The 18,695-nt window shown below is 40.3% G+C and overlaps 1 protein-coding gene across 11 annotated transcripts in view; it reads left to right on the top strand.

Moving 5' to 3' along the window:
* The window catches only part of DUSP16 (dual specificity phosphatase 16), a 71,256-nt gene that overhangs the window by 30,569 nt on the left and 21,992 nt on the right, over nucleotides 1–18,695 (top strand). For all 11 annotated transcript variants that reach the window (XM_064461758.1, XM_064461767.1, XM_064461721.1 and 8 more), the window contains 2 exons: nucleotides 6,377–6,978; nucleotides 8,118–8,256. In XM_064461758.1, the coding sequence (XP_064317828.1) occupies nucleotides 6,748–6,978; nucleotides 8,118–8,256 (370 nt within the window). In that variant the 5' untranslated portion in view covers nucleotides 6,377–6,747. The remainder of the gene's footprint in view (nucleotides 1–6,376; nucleotides 6,979–8,117; nucleotides 8,257–18,695) is intronic.

Below are 18,695 nucleotides of genomic sequence, written 5' to 3'. Positions count from 1 at the left end.
AGCTGTGAAACTACAATGAAAAAGTATTTTGAAATGGAAAAGCCTTCTTGCTTGTATTGGTGGATAAGGGAGTCCCCCAAATGAAGTCTCTGATCTGTTGAATAGAGTGATGTAACATATCAACAGCATGTTCTAACACTTCCCATGAGCTCGCATTCTATCAGTTAGATTTCCCTGCTATAACACGTAATAAATGTTTATTATTCCACAGTGAACATCAAAGAGGTTGGCTTCTTGGTAAATGCAAGTGATGATAATCTGGCTCATTGCTCAGAATTAGTAATGGTGCATGGATAATATTTGCAAGAATGTTGCACATATTTGAGGGCTTTGTTGAATGGGTCACCAAAATGTGGTGTTTTGGAGGTTTGGTTTGTTTTTTTTGTAGTAGAAAGGACCGTATTATTTCAAATGCCACTATTTGTATAAAAACAGTATCTTACCATTATCTAAATGGAAGGTCCATTGGTCTTGCTTAGCCCAGCTATCTTAGAATGCTGGTGGTAAAAATGTCACTGAGCAGCTGGCGTAGAAATAGAGTGAGCTTAAAAATCTAAACTGGAGGTGTTTTATGCAGTTTATTCATGGGAAACTGATTTCCTTTCTGACTCTGTATCTCCATGCCTCAGTTCTCAGATTGGTGAGCACAATGCAATGGGGTGACTTTCCTTTAGAACTAGTAATTAAAACTGAGTAAGTAATTAGTCAAGTAGGATGAAGGGCAATAGAGCACTGAACAGAAAATTCTCCGTCATGTTTTTTTTTCCAATGGATTATACTTGCCTTTTTCATGATTGTACAGTGTGTAATCTGAAATATATGTGGCTGCTGTTTCTACAAGGAAGGGAAGATTAACACTATTCTTTTTTGACTGCATATATAGATCTAAAGTACAGATGTGCTGGAAGTAGGAGAGGAGAGAGCAGCCATTCTGATCATTCAGATGAGCAAAGGAAAGCAGGGTGAAATTCTTAAAACTGCTTCTCTTTTATAAGCATGGCACATAAGTGACATTTAATAACAACAACAAACCAAATCAACCAACAAAATAAAAACCCCAACAAACCCAAAAACTGTGTCTTTTTATCTGAGGTACTTCCTTGCTTCTCTCCACTCTTGCACTGAAGTAGAATGTGCTGGGGAGGGTGGGGGAAAGTCTGTTCTTCCACCCCCAACCAACATGAGGAAATTATGTGCTTATGAGAAGATGACGCTTGCTTAAGTCATCTGAAAAGCCAGAAGACACCCTCATTCTGCTCAGTTAGGAACATTGAGCCTTTGTTAAGAGTTCTTCTTTTAAATCACAAGCATTTGTAATCTCACTCCTGTGTGGTCTGCACAGTGGCAGGCAAGACATAGGCTTCTTGTAGCTTTACACTTTACTACACTGTTGTCAGTCTCTGGAATTTATTGGCTTGCTTGCTGAATTCAGAAGAAATACAGCCATTCCTCATCAAATCTTTTTTCCCTTGTGCTCCATAGACACTTTGTGTTTCTTGCTACTGATGAGTAGCAACTTAAGCAAAGATCATCCCCCTCTGTCCTTGATTGTCACTCAGTCTCTAGTGGCATAGGTTACAAGCATCTGTCCAGAACAACTGATATTTCCATCTTTCTGAGGCTTGTGGGGGAATGCTGTGGCTGTCATAGGTGTTGGAGGTGGTGGTGGGGACACATCTCTCAGGGGTGGGAGTTCACCCTGTGATCCCTAGATCAGGAGGAGTTCTCTGATGCAGGAGTTCGTGTAGGCTTGTTTGAGTGGTGCTGGTGGTATTAGCACTGGCTATTGAACCACTGGCAGCTCCCAGCTCAGTAACACTGAAGCCAAATACTCCTTTGAAAACAGCTGATGTGCCAGCAGTGGCATGCATCCTGCTGTTTAGGAACTCCTACCTCTGTGTGTTGATTCAGCTTTTGGGTTTCTTTTTTGTGCTGGTGTCCATCCTGAGAAAAATGAAAGGGAATTTGTAAGGCAAGATGGTGTTTTTTTCTCATGTGTGCATGTGTTTGCCTCTAGAAAGTGGAAAAATACGTGGTTTTAAAAATCAGTTCTCTCAGGTGTCTCAGGCAGAGTCTGCGAAAGCTGCCCTTCAGGACCTTCTAATGTTCAGATGCTGTAAAGTTATTTTGTTGGCATTTTGCTATGCAGCAGTAATGTATGTGGGAGCATTGCTGTAGGCACCTGACAAAGCAGGCATTAGTGATGTTGGGGAGAAAATTGTTGAGCGTTTATGACACCAAAGTACAAGGTTATTTTCTTATTAGAGTATCATTATTAGAGGTTTTTAAAATATATTCTTGCTGCATCTGCCTCTAAAAATAGCTGCTATCATATGAGACAAAGCCTGAGATAACTCAGACGAGTGTCCTGCTGTGATGTAAGGGAGTTGCTTGGAGTCGAAGTGGTAGAAGTAGAAATTAGGAGTCCATACAAAAAGTGAGTTATTTTGACTGAAAAATAAAACACACAATTTAAGTTCCATCTCCAGTTCTGCGGTTGCCTGCTTTGCTCTGAGCCATTTGGGTGGGCACAAGAATCCCCAAGGCGAAGAGGGATCCTGTAGTTCTGTGGCATCATTACACAGACATGTTAGAGATCCACTGTTGTTTGTATGGAAGATAGTAGGGTTTTGGTTCTTTAAACAATATGGAGAAACTGTAAAGATACCGGGCAAGTGTGGAACAGTTCTTTTTAGTTTTACAGTGAGTTAAAAGTTTAATTTTCTTCTTTGAAAGAAGAGGTAACAAGCAGTGCCATATGTTACGGTCCATCTACAAGGAGGAAGAAGCCCTGCAGTATTACCAGTGTGTATGTGAATGACTTCATGCAGTATTCTTACAGCTCAATTACAGCACACTTTTCTGTAATCCTGATTTCAGTGTAGAACATCCTGTGACTAAGATGGTTTCCTAGCTTGAAGATCAGCAACGTTAATGGCCTACTTAGGGCAAAGCATTATATTGCGTCATTTTATGAGACACTATGGTGTTAATACATACCATTGCCATCTAAGTCACAAGCAGCGCAGCAGAAGGAGAACAGTCAAGAAATTGAATTTTTCCTTTTTACAAACTATGATTAGAAATAAAACAAATATTTCAACACCTCCTAGTAGCTGGATGGTAAGAGCAGGCATCAGGAAGGGGAGGAGAGCTCTAGTGTTTACCTAAAGCAGGAGTCTGCCAGTTTCACTTGTTTAGATAGGTCACAAGGAAAAGTCCCAAAGTCCAATAGTACCAGAAACAGAATTAAAACAAAACAAAACCGTGTGACTGATGAAAAACGTTCCTCCCCTGCCCAATGGAGCTGTTCCTGTCAAAATAGGATTTCAATCACAATAACTTGAGGTGACATTACTGTTAAAGTTATAACTTTCAAGCCATGAGCAGAATGGTTTCAGAAGCTTAACACACAGCTATACGTTAAAGTAATAGTGTTATTTAAAAGGATTCTTGACTTGCCTTTTGTTCTTTACATGCTCTTTACCTAGTCACTATATATGACTAGTCTGAGTTCTTTTTAAGCGTTCTCTGAAAAAACTCTCATCATACAAGAGTGAAGGCTGAGACAGCAAACAGTAAGCATTTAGAAGATAAGAAATATAACCAAACTGAAAGTTGCAAATTAAAGATAATGTATTTTTAACAGCCTCCATTTTAGAGTTCTGTAGTTTCTCAGCTGCTTTATTTTCCTGTTATTACTTGGACTTTAAGTCAGCAATCTACCCATCAAAACAAGCTGCCTAGTTCACGAACAAACTGTCTAGCTTTCAGAAGAGGTACAGCCAATTCCCACTAGAGCTGGTGGAAAAGTTTTCATGTTGTTCAGTGGGTTTGGTATCTGGCAGCCTTTGATATGAATAAAAGAGAATCAAAATTCATGACAGGACATGTTAAGAGAGATTAAAAAAATGCAGAATACTTTTTTCTCTCGGAAAGAAAATGGATGCAACTTTCAAGTTTCACTTTTTTCCGCTCCTTGTATAATGGCATAGTCTTTTGATACCTTTCAGCCTGTCTAGAGAGAGCCTGAGGCCAGTATATAATGACCGCTATTTGAGGGCAAGCACATCTGCCAACCCGGTTGCAAAGGTAGGGTTTTTTTTAATAGGTTTAATTAAGGTTTGGTATACTAATTTCTCCAATAATTTTTGTAGTTTAGGGCAATATGTGTCTCGATGCTATATGCTGCCATTTATCTGGGCAAGCTTAAAGGCACTGACTCTAGAGCAGTAGATTCAGGGCAAACAGAAAATCACATTTTCTCAACCTAATGGCTGTTCATGTGAAACCTGGTGTTTATCTTGTATTGCTACATAAAACTCTCATGAAATAAGTTTCTTTCAGTTTTCTTTTTTGGGTTGTTAAAGTGAAGTTTGTAGTTTTTTCAGAATTTAATTCATTTAAGGTTTTGTGTAGTTAAATTTATATGATATACTTAATGAGTAAAACATCTGCTGAGCTGGGATTTCCCGTTGCTAAACACAACTGATCTGTTGCTGTAACAGGACTTTTATTAGTTTGAATTCATTACTTATTTGCAATGAAGATACACAACAAACATTTCAATTTGAAGCATGTAAACTTATTTTATAAGTAAAATGCATGTTTTCCAGCTGAACCTGTTAAACTGAGGATGTAAATTTTTTAAAAATACATAAAAACTTCATCTCCAAATATACCTGTATGTGCATTAAGAATCCAGGAAAACATACCCTTATAACTTGCTTCTGTTTACAAATGTTTAGCTGCCTCAGGTGTGTCAGTCACTTGGATTTTTATTTTCTTCATCTGGCCACTTCAGTTTTGTGACAGCTATGTTACTTTGCTTTGTCCCAGCCAGCAGAAAGCAGAGGTGGAAAGGCTGCTTGGGTCACAGGCTGGGTGGCATGGGCCAGAACTTACATAAGACTTGCTCGAAGGTACGCTTTGCTTTGTACAAGAGGTGTTGCATAGTTTTGTGACCCAAAATCGCTTCCCCAAACAGGAAAAGGGAATGTGATGGTGTGAGGCGCGCAAACTGGAGAAATGTCGTTTCTTGCTGAGCTGGCTTTGTCCTGCATCCATATGAGCCCAGATGGCTCATTTCCAAACAGCCTGCCATACTAACGAGGTGAGGAACTCTGTTGGGCTTGTCCTTTCACATACGGCTCTAACCTGTGAGTTCCACCACCTTGGTTGAAGAAGTCACCTCAGACGTCTCCTCTTGCTGGAGCTTGTTACTGAGGCAGCTGATTGTGTGGCTTGTGTTTCTCCGGAGTCATTCCTTGCAGCCTTACCTAGATGGCTGTCTCTAAATATCCGTGATTGCACTAAGAGACCGAGTTTTGAACTGTGGGAGCAAAGCGAGTTGACTTGTGTTTTCTGTTGGATCTATAGCTGCAGCACTGTATACACTAAAGTGCAGCTAAATCTGTTATGGATGAAGCCCCGTGGTGGTTCCTTTCTGAGGAGCGTTCCTACAGGGACATGTTCCATCAGAGTGTGTTTGGGAGACTCTGAAAAGCTTGAGGACAACTGTGAGGCAGTAGTACAAATAGGTGGTGAAGCATGTCAGGTGTTTTTACTGCTCTGCTATTTCGGCTGATGTGGTTTGGATGCTGTCAGGATCTAATTTTACAAAGGTATGATTTGCTTCGGATATTATTCATCATGTGTGAGAAGTATAATGTACTTCATGTTACCGTCCCACCTGCTCCAGATGGGCCAGACACGGCGCTCACTGCTTTACCTTTCAGTAGTGTATTCACAAGGCCTCTGCTCCATGTCTGGTGATTAATTCAAATAAAATGCTTGTGTCCTGAGGTAGCATCTTGTTCTGATTTCTCTTCCGCCGTGTTCTTAAAGGAGAGAGATGGACGTAAGTTTTGTCCTTTCTTTTGTGCAGTTTCAGTTCCCCGACTTGCAGTGTTGTTTTGTGAAAGACTTTCCAAGGCATTAAACTTTAAAAATGTATCTTAACTACTTTCACATCTTCTTACTAAGTGAAGTGCTGAAATGCATCTAATTAGTTTTGCTTTTGAAAGGAATACCATGATTTAGGGCAGTATCTCTTAATTATAGTCTAACAAAGTCTTGTGAAGAGGCAGAGCTAGTGGCAACAAAAGTCTGCAATTAAGACAAGGGTACGTTGCCTGAAATACAAGATAATTGTCCAGGCAAGATCATTGGAATAGATTCAGAGACTGTCATGGCAAATGCTCTCTCTAGTTTTTTGGCATATACAGCAGAGAGGGGAACTTTCAGGGGTGTATTTATTACATGGTACAGACGGTGTGCAGTTAGCCTCAAAGTTGAATATTTTGTTCTGCAAACTTTCATGGCCTCATCTGGTTTATGTTTTGGTGTTTTTTTTTTTATCTTCCCCTTCTTACAGGCTCTTAGTCCGGTGTAAAGCTGATGGGTGGGAGCAAAGGTAGAGAAATGATGTAATGCAGCGGCAGCCAGAAAGCATCTTTTGTTTGAATTGTGAAATGGCTACTCCATAGTCATCTCCTGATGAATCAGATGTGAGGGGCTGCTTTGTGGAATGAACCCTTTGTAACGGCACATCAACTGGAAGCAGGAGGAGACATTCAGTTGAAGAGCTCTTTCTGAAAATGGGTTTAACTTTTCTTTTGCCAGTCACTACCAGCATGACCTCATACACTTCTAGTACAATGGCGTGGCTAAGCCTTTGAGTACACAGCCATTACATCATTGCAGCAAATTAGAGAGGGAGGTGGTGAAAGAGGCCTTATTGTTGTCATGGCCGATGAGATGATCAGGACTCAACTCATTGTCGCTGAGAAGTTGGTGGCTTTGCTGGAGAGTGGTACAGAAAAATTGCTGCTGATTGATAGCCGCCCCTTTGTGGAATACAATACGTCCCACATCTTGGATGCCATCAACATCAACTGCTCCAAGCTTATGAAGCGGAGGCTGCAGCAGGACAAAGTTTTGATTACAGAGCTCATTCAGCATTCAGCAAAACATAAGGTAGGGGTCATTTTCCTGTTATTCCTTGTGTTTGTTTAAAAGAGTGCCTGGAAAACAACTTGTAATAATTTTCCCTTAGGTATTTTGTTTAAAAAAAACAAAACTGGGGGACCAAGTTTTGTTGAGCTCTTACATGATTTAAGAGGCTATTGGTTACTACTGAGTTTATCTTTGGGGTTCTTTGTAGCCTGCTGTCCCCTAAGTGCCAGAGTAATGGGGAGGGATTTAGAAATTACTCAAAGAATGCTCTGAGAGTTCTTGCATGTCTTGCAAAGCACAGTCCCTGAAATGTATGTAATTAAGGCAGGAAACATTCTCATTCTAAACTTCGAAGGATTCTTTGGGGTCTGTGGTGGCAGGGATTGCTCAGCAAGTGGTCATACAGTTTGCAAAGGAACTGTAGCTCTGTCAATCCTGGCTCCTACTTGCTGTTTAACATACTTTTTTGTGCGAGTAGTTTGATGGGGTTTTGGTTGGTTTTGTTGTTTGTTTGTTTGCGGTTTTTTTTAATAGTGTTACTAGTGAAAGTAGCTAAGCTGCTTAAATGTAATGTGTATCTATGTGTGTTTTGGTTTTTAATCCATTGCTATTTGTTTAAAATGTTTTGGTTACAAAAGTAATCTATTATATTCTTGCTTTGACGTGTTAAAAACCTGAAGCTTATTATTACTACTACAACTACTACTACTGCTATCTAAAGCATAATTTATACATAAAGTTGCATAGATGGTAAAATGTTCACGGGTTTAGACAGTTTAAGGTCTCTTTACTGTTTATACACAAAAAACCCAGAAGCAGAAACTGAGGTAGGGCCTTCTTTTTTAAAAGTTAGTTTTTAAACAAACCAACCGACCTAGCTGAAGGAAAAGCATTTTACAAATGACAATTACCTAATTGTAGAAATTTACACAGTATGCTTCCACTTGGACCAAATAATCCATTTATAAACTCTCAAAGGAATTAAGTCTGATCAGGTATATTAAGTATAAAATAAAAACTGTTTTGCATACAGCTACGTAAGAAATCTATATATCCGAACTGCTGCATAGCAAATACGTGAGAACCCTGATGCAGTGATAATGTGGTGCTTTTAATCATCTTCCTCTTCCCTATCTCATTCTGAATTACTTGTGTTTCAGATTGAAATTGATAGCAAGCAGGAAGTGGTGGTATATGACCAAAGCTCTAAAGATGTGACCTCTCTCTCATCTGACTGCTTTCTTACTGTGCTCCTGGGCAAACTGGAGAAGAATTTCAGCTCTGTGTATCTGCTTTCAGGTATGATGTACCAAGAAAAAAACCAAGACACTGGAATAAGGAGAAGAAAGGCAGTGCTATCATTATAGCTGATGTGAACACAATTTTGCAGCAGTGCTGGTATAAACTTCAGTTGTAGCATAGCTTTTTCTGTAGTTCTTTATGCATATAGTGACACTCATTATACATACAATACTCTGAAATTATATCTTACAGGGGATATATTACACCATTAGTGCTGTGTTTATGGAAATCGGTCAATACAGGGTTTTTTAGATGCATATGCCTGCTATTTTAGGGTGAGAATTAGTAAAAGAAATGTGCTTCCCTGGTCTTCTAAGTGTTTATACGTGCTAGAAGGAAAAACCTCTTCCTTGCTGAATTGGTTAATTACTACGATAAGAATAAGAGAAACAGTCTCCCAGAGTTACGGAGGTTGTTTTGTATGACTTTTTAAACTTCACTCCTTAAGCAGTAGTACTCTATTTAGATCTTCTCCCCCTCATCCCCACCCTTTTTTTTTTTTTCCTCCCTCTCACCTGTGTTGTTTCTTTTTTTTTTAAAATCCAAGGTCAAAGCATCCATACAAACTCAAGTCCTTGTAATACAGGATTTGTTGGTGTTAACGTGTGCTTGTGTTGTTATTTCTGTCATGGAACACTAGACCCAGTGTTCATAAGAAGGAACAAGGAGGGGCATGAAGTAGATCCAGGGCTGAAAGAAGAGGGGATGACGAATACAAGTAGGAAATCTGTTGCAGTGACTCAATCAGTGATCTAATGAAGTGTATATATATAATCTCTGAAATGTTAAAACTACAGTCAGAGACTGAATACTGATGAGGAAAAGGGAACTCCAGAGAGATGCTTCCTCTTAGCAAGAAGGTTTCACTGAGGTTTGTAGTGACTTCAGATGAAAGTGATAGGGAGGTGGTTGTGTTACTGAGAGAACTTTTCCCAAACTGTTTTGAAAGCGAGTACAGAGAAAATGAATAATTTCTGCTCTTGGACAGGTGCCCTTTGTGCATGTACTTACAGAAAACTAAGTAGGGTTTTACTTTAGCTATGTTTGGTCCTTCCATTTTCTTTGCTGTCTTGGTAAGAATTACGCCTGTGTGTTGTGGACTACAATATTAGATCAAGTAATTCCTCTTCCATATGAGCCACCAAGTCAATGTATGGTGTCTAGGCACAGTAAATGCTTAATGTAAGATGGCTGAAATACATGGTTAATATTCCCTTAAATTTAAAACTTATTTAAAAATTAGGCCAGTCTAGAAGCAGCTCATGCCTCGTAAGGAATCCTTTTATTGTTTGAATACCCAACTCTGCTCATCTGTCCTGAGAGTTTTTTTAATAACCAGAAGCGTATTATAGCTCCATGCAGTAATACAGATTATTTGCAGCTTAATTTCCATTGTGGAGAGTCACAGCTATCTGATAACTAAGAATTAGACCTCACTGCAGAGAGGAGATGAGGGGGATACTTAATAAAGTCACACAAAGGAGAGTATCACAAAACTTCCCTTCCTTCTCCTGTCCCTCTGTGGATTAGTTGCATGAGACATGGCTTTGTTCTTTTTCCTCTGCTGGACCCTGTGAAGGAGGTGGTCAGAGTGTCTTCATCCTCAGACTTGCCTGTGGCTCCTGTAGGAATGTACGGTACCAGGAAGGGAGTGTTCCCCAGCTCCTCAGTGCATAGTCTGGGCAAACACCAGTTGTGTGTATCTTAATGATACTATGAGAAATTGCTTTGGTTTGGTTGGTTTTTACTTTATTTCTAGCATGTGGTGGTTGTCTGTTCAAGCTGAAAATGCAATTTAAACCACATGCAAGATACTAGTGCACATTAGCTAGTGGAGGTAAACTTAGCTACATGCAGCTGGTAAGGATTAGTTTGGGTGTTAGAGGGAGAGAAAGGGAATCTAATGTGTTAAAACCCTCCTTACAGAAAGCAGGATTTTTATTTTAGCATGTCAAATGCATTTCTCTTAGCAAAGATCAGATTTGAGGATTTCATCTTATATTTGGTTAAATAGCTAATGATGGGGATATGAATGAAGAAACAACTGGTGACTTTAAAAGCAGTGGTAGAGGAGTATAAGGACAAAAGGGAAATGCAAGGAAAGTGTTTACTACTGATCTGTTACAGCTAAATGCTTATTTCAGGAAATATACCCAACTAAGATGAATTGGTAGCAAATTAATTAACGTAAACTCTATTCCTTCAGCCCTCTTCTTGATTAATGAGTTTGCTCTGATTTTAATCCTTATATAAGAAAATACCTTTTGCAATCCTGTTGTTTTCTTACATCTATTAAAAAGCTAGCTACTTACCAAACACACACACAAAAGAAACCTTTTGGGATGTGGGGTGAAGGAGAGGGTGCTAGATTCAGTCTTAAAGAAAGTTCCTTCAGGCTGTTGATACATGGCTCTAGGAAACTAGATAAAATGTGTTGTCTCAGCAAACTGATGACAAACTCTCATAAACATTTATGGCCCATAATGAGAGTAGGGGTCAGTGCACCGTGTAAAAACCATCACCTTTGGACTGGAGTTTTCCCTATGCCACTCAATCTGGTTTATTTAAAATAGTGACTTCAACTAAACATTTTGGGGTAAGAAAATATTTTTTGTTGAGATAGACTAAGGAGCAATTAACAAATATCTGAAATTCCTGCATCTGTTCTTCCTGCCTCCCCCCATTCCTGTGCACTCAGTGAGGTGTTTTTTTATTTAGATTGTGCATAAAGGTATGCTCTACCCTGGAGGTTGTTTTTCATTGAAGTAACTAATGTAAAGACCTCAAAGGAACCCATACCAATTAATTTAAGCTCTTGATCTAACCTCACAGAAATATTTATAATCTGGTGGAGAATGTTCTCAAGAATTTAAATATTTGTTTTGGTTCTTAATTTTTAACAGTGCACAAAACACTGAAATGTGGGTATTGAAGGCTTCACCCCACTCCCATCATTGCATCTACTCTGCAGACTTAAATAAGATTTAAACACAGGGATGAGACTTGATTCCTTCTCTTCCCATATTTTGAGAACTGGATTTACTTTTATGGAGTCCTTGTCCTAGTTACAGCATTTTTATGATGTTTCTGCTTGCTCTGTAGAAACAGTTAAGAGAGGCTACTGATTCTTGCTTGATGAATTAGCATTATTAAGGCAGTAAACGCCAAGAGCCTTGCTTAAATTTTATTCCACTATGCCAATTGAAATCATTCATGTTTTACTTGTTCTTCCCTACTTCTCTTAATTTGACTTACTCCTACTCATGCAAGCGTGGATGTCTTCGTGATGGTTACTTTTCAAATGTTGCCTCTGATGAAGACGGAGCACAGCTTTTTATTTTGTGGGGGGTTTTAATTTTATTTTTTGTACAGAAGACTCATGCTAAACAGAAGCACTTCTGAAAAAAAACCAGAAATGCCTACCTCTCTGTATTTCCAACCTGAAATTAAAAATTGTAATTGCCTAACACAGAAACACTTTACTGGCTCTGAACTGAAACCAAAAGCAAGAGTTCTTGTACTCGGGTGGATGTGGAGCAGTGGTAAATTTCCAAGAAGGACTAGCTAAACTTCAGGGTACTGTAATGCAGGGTCATAGAAAGAGTTTCACTGAACTCTCTGAGAATTTTTTTAGTGCTGCAAGGCCAGAGTGTATTTTGCCAACAAACCATGAAGGACATATTTTTCTGTCAGTCGCTGAATTGCCACTTAGATTTGATGTACCGCAGATTTCAATGCCACTGAGAACAACCAATATGGAAAACTAATGTAACGTACCGGATTATGAAGTATACGGACAGAAGGGGGATTAAATATATTGGAAGCCTTTTGTGAGCTTCTAGAATTGCCTGTGCAGTTTTACCCCCCAGTGCCTCTATGCCGAGGTGTAGATTTGGACGTGACTCTATTCCACTGGAGCCATGACTTACATTAAATAGCATCCATGTGATCTGTAGATGTAATCAGGGTTGTGTATACTTAAATCTTGTCTGTAGAAGACTTGCTGCACGGTTGGAGACGAAGATGCCATCCTTCAGTCAAATAACAGCTGTATTGAAAAGGGGTCCATAACATTCTCTGTGCTACTTACTATACAGGTTATCCATATAATTCAGAGAATTACTAGTAGAGAATTACAGATTTTCTAGGTGCCCAGCATGAAGCCCACATCTGACTTGCAGAACCACTGAGCACCGAGCTGCGGAGCTGTACACATCCCTCCCAAACCATGGTTGGACTGTGGATACAGTCACCATGTCAAAAAGTGGTGTTGACAGGTAACCGAGGCCCAAGTGGTGAATTGCCTACTAATCTCTGCTACCCTTCTTCCTATGACAAATGTCAGCAGTAATGTGATTTAATGGATTTTGCTTTCACAAGAGCTCTCTGATAAGCTTCTACAGAGCACAAAGCTACCGTGATAAGCAGAAAGACATAAATTACTAATTTTCTATTCAGTGGCAAATGCAGGTGACGTATGCAATGGACAGTGAATGAAATCATAAGATGAGTGATTAAGCAGAGAAACAGCAAATAGAATGAGTTCAGTGAGATTGAGCAAAGGTCCTGGAAACAAAATAGTGAGTGATTAGCCAGGGACTGTTGCAAAAGGTATGCTTTTGCTGAAACTTCCAAAATCATTGTTTCTCCCTGACCTGTCCCTCACCTAATGTGTGTGTACAAAATGGAAGACTTGCATGGAGGATGCAAGGAGAAGGAAATAAGTCAGGAACTCTTCTACAGTCTTGTTTATGCTGGCATTTTTCTTAAAAAATATTTGAAATTGGAAGCTCATTTAAAAGAATCCTAGTATAAAAATGACGGTATCCCTAGGGTACATTTACCATTGTGTTATCCCTACTTGCCTAAAGCAAAGCTGCATGGAAAAAAAAATTCGGTGCTCTGTTCATGCTTTGTCACCAGAAAAACCATGCCTTGTGGCAGAGGAGGAGGAGATCTTAAGAATATTCTTTTATAGGTAGAGCTGGTCATTTCTGTCTCCTGAAGTGACCAGGGCTTGCAGGACTGTGCTTTCTTCCTTGCTTCTGCAGTTCTGTACATCAGGTAAGAGGATATCCAGTGTGGACTGAAAGATAGCATAAGGTAGCTGTGGTTTGTGCTGTTAAATTCCAGTCTAACACTCTAACACCTTTTAACATTTGGATTTGGAGCTTCGTAACTTTTGGTCGTTGCTGACTGAAGTTCTGAGCGTTTCTTCTAAGCAAGTCTTTGCAGAGTTCCTCAAGGAGAAGAGCACACCTTCAAATGGTGGTCATCTATTAAAATAATTGGGTTATCTGCAAGTTCAAATAATTATAGCAAGAATAAGCTGTTAAATATCCTGCCAGTCTTTAGAGAAGGAAGGATAGTTGCACAATGATGGCAGCATTCCTGCCTGATACTCGGACTGGTTGATGCTGTTGGAAGCAAGTCTCTAAAGAAAGAGGTAAAAGTTTTGCAGAGGGAGTGCAGTATTCCCAAAGTGGTCCCATAACCCATGGACTACGGCCAGTGTCAGTGGGGAGGAGATGAGAGCGAGAGGAGCTTAGCTCTGAATCGTCCTGTTTAAAAGTTTCCCTCTCCATCAATTTTTAACGAGAGCATAAAAAACCTAGTACCCTTGGCTACAGCCAGTCCCCTGAGAATATCCTCCCACCCTTTGTACTTAAAATGCAGTTTGGAGTGTTCATTTAGTGCCATGATTGTTTTAAGCACTTGAAGAATGGGAGTAGGGTTTATTACTTTCATATGTGTATCCACTTGCTGTCTTTAGAGAGCGCGCAAAGTTTCACTAGCGTGGAGCTCTCATAACATTTCTGAAACCCAAGAATAACTTGTTAAGTTTGCTTTTGTTTTGGATACCTCTGGATGCTTATGAAACTTAATTGACTGAAATTATGATGAGGGGTTTGGGGTTTTTTTGCCTTTAAAGGCAGAAAGGGCAAGCGTGAGTGTCCAATATGCTCTCTTTACTTGTCATTAATTTGACTTTTCTATATGCCACTTGGGTGGGAGGGGGGATTTGACCCCATTCTCGCCCCCCCAAGCCTTGTTTGCTTAACCTGCCTGTTAACCTTGTCTTACCAAAGGCAGAAACCCTCCAGGGCAAAGAACTTCCCTTGCTACTGTGCTTGTAAAACACCTGGCATAACGGGGCCACTTTCTGAACGCCGCTGTAATAAAAACACCCCTCGCTTTCCCAAACCGTGAAACCTTGAATCCGGTGGAAGGACTCCCCATGGCTGATGAGAGGGGACGGGAAGGGGAGGGCGGGCGCGGGGATGGCAGCGCTCCGAACCGGGCTCTCCAGCCTGAGCTTATGTAATGGAAAATGGCAAGCATCCCTGCGGAGCGGAGCTGGAATGCGTGAATTGTAATGGCCTGTGGAGGTCTGCAGTTCGTTTAAACAGAGTGGAAACATTGTAGATTCATAAAACTTTTGAGTCAGAAAGTTTACAACTTTCCTTCCTTGCGGCAAGGGAAAAATCTATACTGCAGCTTTTAGATAAACATTTTAATGTTTGATGGGAATGTGACTGTGAAAGCACTCTTAAGTCACGGCATTAACAGCCTCTGATCTGATTGGAGGCAAAGTAAATGTTAAAGTTAGGGTTTTGTTATATTTTGTCTTTGCTGTAGTGCTGTTTAAATTTGATTATTTTTTTTTAGCATAGTTTTCAGTAATGTTACGTTATGTGCCTGGCACTAATAAGTATTTACACTAACAAATTCTAAATTGGTATTAGGAGAAGGCGGGGGGGGAAGCTGAAAGTGAATGTACTCCACTGCATACCTGTGGTGAACACAGAAGTTTAGTAAGGCTTACTTAAAATTACAAGGTCTAAATATTATGTTGTAGAGGCAGTTGTAAATTTTGCTGCTTTTTTATTCCTCTCTTCCTTTAAAAAGGGATACCAATATAGTATTTATTAGTATATGGCTATCTAAAATTTATGAATGATTAGTGCTGTTAATGAAGATGCAAATTCTGGATTTGATGAAGGTGGTGGAATCTTCTGCCAAATCCACAAGCTTCAGAGTCTCCTTCTTGCGATCCTTTCCTAGCACATGTATGTAGTCTTTGTTTTTTGACTCATCACTTGGGTGTTAGAGCTTTTCCACTCCCTGCTTTAAAATAATTGTGTTTGGCGCTGAGCTAACACCAGTGAACTGGCAGATGATTGGGTCTTGTGGGAAAAGGAGGGAAGGTGCTTCTAGTCTGTTTTCAAGAATTCATTGAAGAAAGCTGATTTCCCCCTTTGGCCTCTTCTGAACGGTCAGAATCCGAAGCTGGGGGCGGGGGGTGGGTGGTGGTGTGTGGAAGGAGAAACATCTGATTTGAATGGCACTTAAGAGAAATGCCAAAGTTTGCTCTCATATGAGTGTGCATTGTCCTTGGGCTTTTCCAGCAGATTTGATGACATGTGAAAACCAGACACATTCAGTGTCTCTTATTTCTCCACCAGGAGCACAAGACAGGATCTTTCTGTGCATCCCATGTGAAGCACGCAGAGCTGCGGGTCCAGCTGGATCTGCGGGGATGTTGTATAAAACACTTCATAGCCTTTTCTTAGCCTGAAGTTTTAGGGAAGCCAAGCTCTTAGGAGTTGCCTCTGCTGTCACCCACAAAAGGTGTTTAAGCTTATTAGTTAGCTTCAAAAAGGTTTGACAAAAAAAGTAATTAAATTAAAAAAATAATGGCTGTTTCTGTAAGCCCTATGGAAATGAGCACTGGTACAGTGCAGAGCCTCAAATTAGCATCTCCCCCTGAAAAGTAGTTTTGGGTTGATCTGAGCTGGTTGTGGATTTGCTGGTGTGACCAAGCAGCAGTAGTGCCTGGGCCCTTGGGAGCTCAGGCTGCAAGTTGCCTGAGGATCCACCATGAGATGGGCACTGGTGGCAGGTGGGATTCTACGGTTTCTGTAGTCCCTCCAATTACTTGGTTGAAAACATGTTTGCTTAGTGTGAAAGTGGAAAGCTGCTCTTCTAGTCTTTAGGACTGGTCTTGCTTAGTTGGAGAAGGTGGCCGGGACCCTCATCTCAGTTATCAACCTCTTCTCTAGTTGGATCTCTTCTCTTTTCCCCTCTTCCTTGGCTTTGCTGCTAGGCCCTGGGTGTGAAAGGCAGTTGCACAGGGTTCTCTTTCAAGTTTTAACTGACAGACTTATAGGAAACACATGAAGTGACCTGAAGACCTATTTTTTCATCTTTCTTTCATTCCAAGTTATGTTTCATGTCTGCCTTCATGAAGAATAAGTAAGAAATCCTCCCAGAACACATGCAGCATAAGCTTGTGGTTACATTCACCACTGTTAGGATTTGTATGTGCTGTCCTTTTTGTAGAAGTTCTGTCCATGCTTGGACAGCTATATAAAAAAAGCAAGTTATACCTAACAGGAAGGTCCCTTATTTTCATATTTCCCTTTCACTGCAGAGTCGTGGCATGTCAGCTGTTGTGCTTTAATTTCACACCCAACCTTAGTCCAGCTTCTCTCTGAAGTGTAGTCAGGTCTCTGTTCCTTTCTGCACTTCTTCGTCAGTATGCACTTGCCTGATTAGCAAGAGCAGCTATCTCTGTGATTAAGGATAAAGCTACCGGTGCAGATCTCTGTAAACACTCGAGGATGGAAAGGAATTACAAAATTGTCTGTTCCAACAGTAATTTTAAAAGCAGCTTTAAAGAGAGATTAGGATTGCCTCATGATTGATTTTTCTGTATGTTAGAAATACATGCAAGTTGACATAGGATGACTGTATGAGGGAATATCTGTGCTATATTCAACATGCGTGCGAAGGACAGACATACTGAAGTAAGTGCGGATGGGGAAGATACCACTGAGGCAGGCCTGTTTGGCTAGCATAACTTTTGGTAATTACAACCAGCCAACAGCCTGGTGACTGTAGTATGTCATGTAAGCATCGGTGAGCTGCCCAAGGTGAACTCTGAAAGCTGGTAGGAGAAAATGGCATTCTCCCCTCTTTCCAGCACCCTGCAGAAAAGGAAAGGTATTTGGGGGAGCTGCAGGGCAGGAGAGCAAATGGGGTCCTGGGCTGTTGGGTGGGAGAAGTGTGCAGGGTAGATGCAGATGCTGATCAACTCAGAGATGAAATTTCACTGGACCAGCCTAAACTAAACTATCCTAAATGTGAAGCTGAGTAACCTGTGTTTGTGTGAGGGGGATGTGTGTTGATGTGAATGAAGAACAACACTTGCATTTTGAAAACGGAATTTTTAGTAGATTGGTGTATCTGCTTAACTTTTTTGCTCTTCCCCATGCCAAATCTGTTTCACAAGTATTTGGCCTTCTGTAAACAAAGACAAATGCTTTTAGTTTTTAATTCAGGATTATTATATTTCCTGTGAAATTGTCTAATTTTGATCTGTTAAATCTCTGAGTGGCTGGATCCATTTAAAGGAAATACAAAGTCAGGGAGGAGGAGGAAGAGAAACTAGCATAACATGGAATTGCTATAGGAAATGTCTACTAAAACCTGGGGGGAAATATGTCCTATTATGGTGCCATTTAACTGGAATGGTTTTACTGAGTATTGGGTAAAAACAGTAAAATATCTGCACTTCACAACTCTGTATTAAGTGTTTAAATCAAGACCTTAGGGCTTAACTGGCCTTTTACTTGCAAACCTCCATGGTGATTTACAGACCTGCTGTCCCTGGAACTTCGGCATGGCAACAGGCAGCACTGTGCAATGCTCCGGGTCTGTTTGCATAGAACATAACAGAGATGAGCTGATGTAAGTGTTTGTGGTTCTCAGTAGTTACTCCTTTGTATTAATTTAGGATTTGTCTCTGTTGGTAGTTAAACTAAGTAGTCATAAGGATCTGGATGCATTGCATACCCTTAATGAAAGGTAGCTGTTCCAAAATCAATAACATTTCTCTGGCTATCGTTTCTTGCCACCTGATCCATCTTCTCTCCCTCTCCTCTTCCTGCTGCTGGAAAAGTTAGTTGGGAGTTTTATTTATATGAGGATTTATGCAGCTATTCTTACAAGAAAGAATAACTTCTACTGTGGAATTTTACTGAAACTTTTTCATCCCTTCTGGATTTGGCCCTATTTTGTTTCCTGAGCTGGCTGAGAAGGGAGCCGAAACTTCTGATACCAAGATTCCTTTAACAATCATACCTTTACGATCATAAACATAGTTAGGAAAGGGTAGTGTCTTGATCAAAGGGAAGTCTGTAGTCACCACTTTGCAGAACCATAGGAACAGGGTAATGGAGTAGGTTACCAGATCTTACCAAATTTCTGCTAGGGGATGTGGAGGCTTATAAGCAAGACATGTGGGCTGTACTTGTAAAGACCAAGGAGGTGTTGGGTTGACTGCCACACACACAAGGGCTTAGGCTGCAAAACCTCTGACAGCTTTTGGCACCTTAACATGGTTTCGTAGAAACTCTTGTATGAGTTGCAGC

This window comes from Phalacrocorax carbo, chromosome 1 (genome assembly GCF_963921805.1).
Source record: "Phalacrocorax carbo chromosome 1, bPhaCar2.1, whole genome shotgun sequence".
NCBI lineage: Eukaryota > Metazoa > Chordata > Aves > Suliformes > Phalacrocoracidae > Phalacrocorax > Phalacrocorax carbo.
The sequence above is the reverse complement of the archived record's forward strand: the minus strand, read 5'-3'. Positions and strand labels throughout refer to the sequence as shown.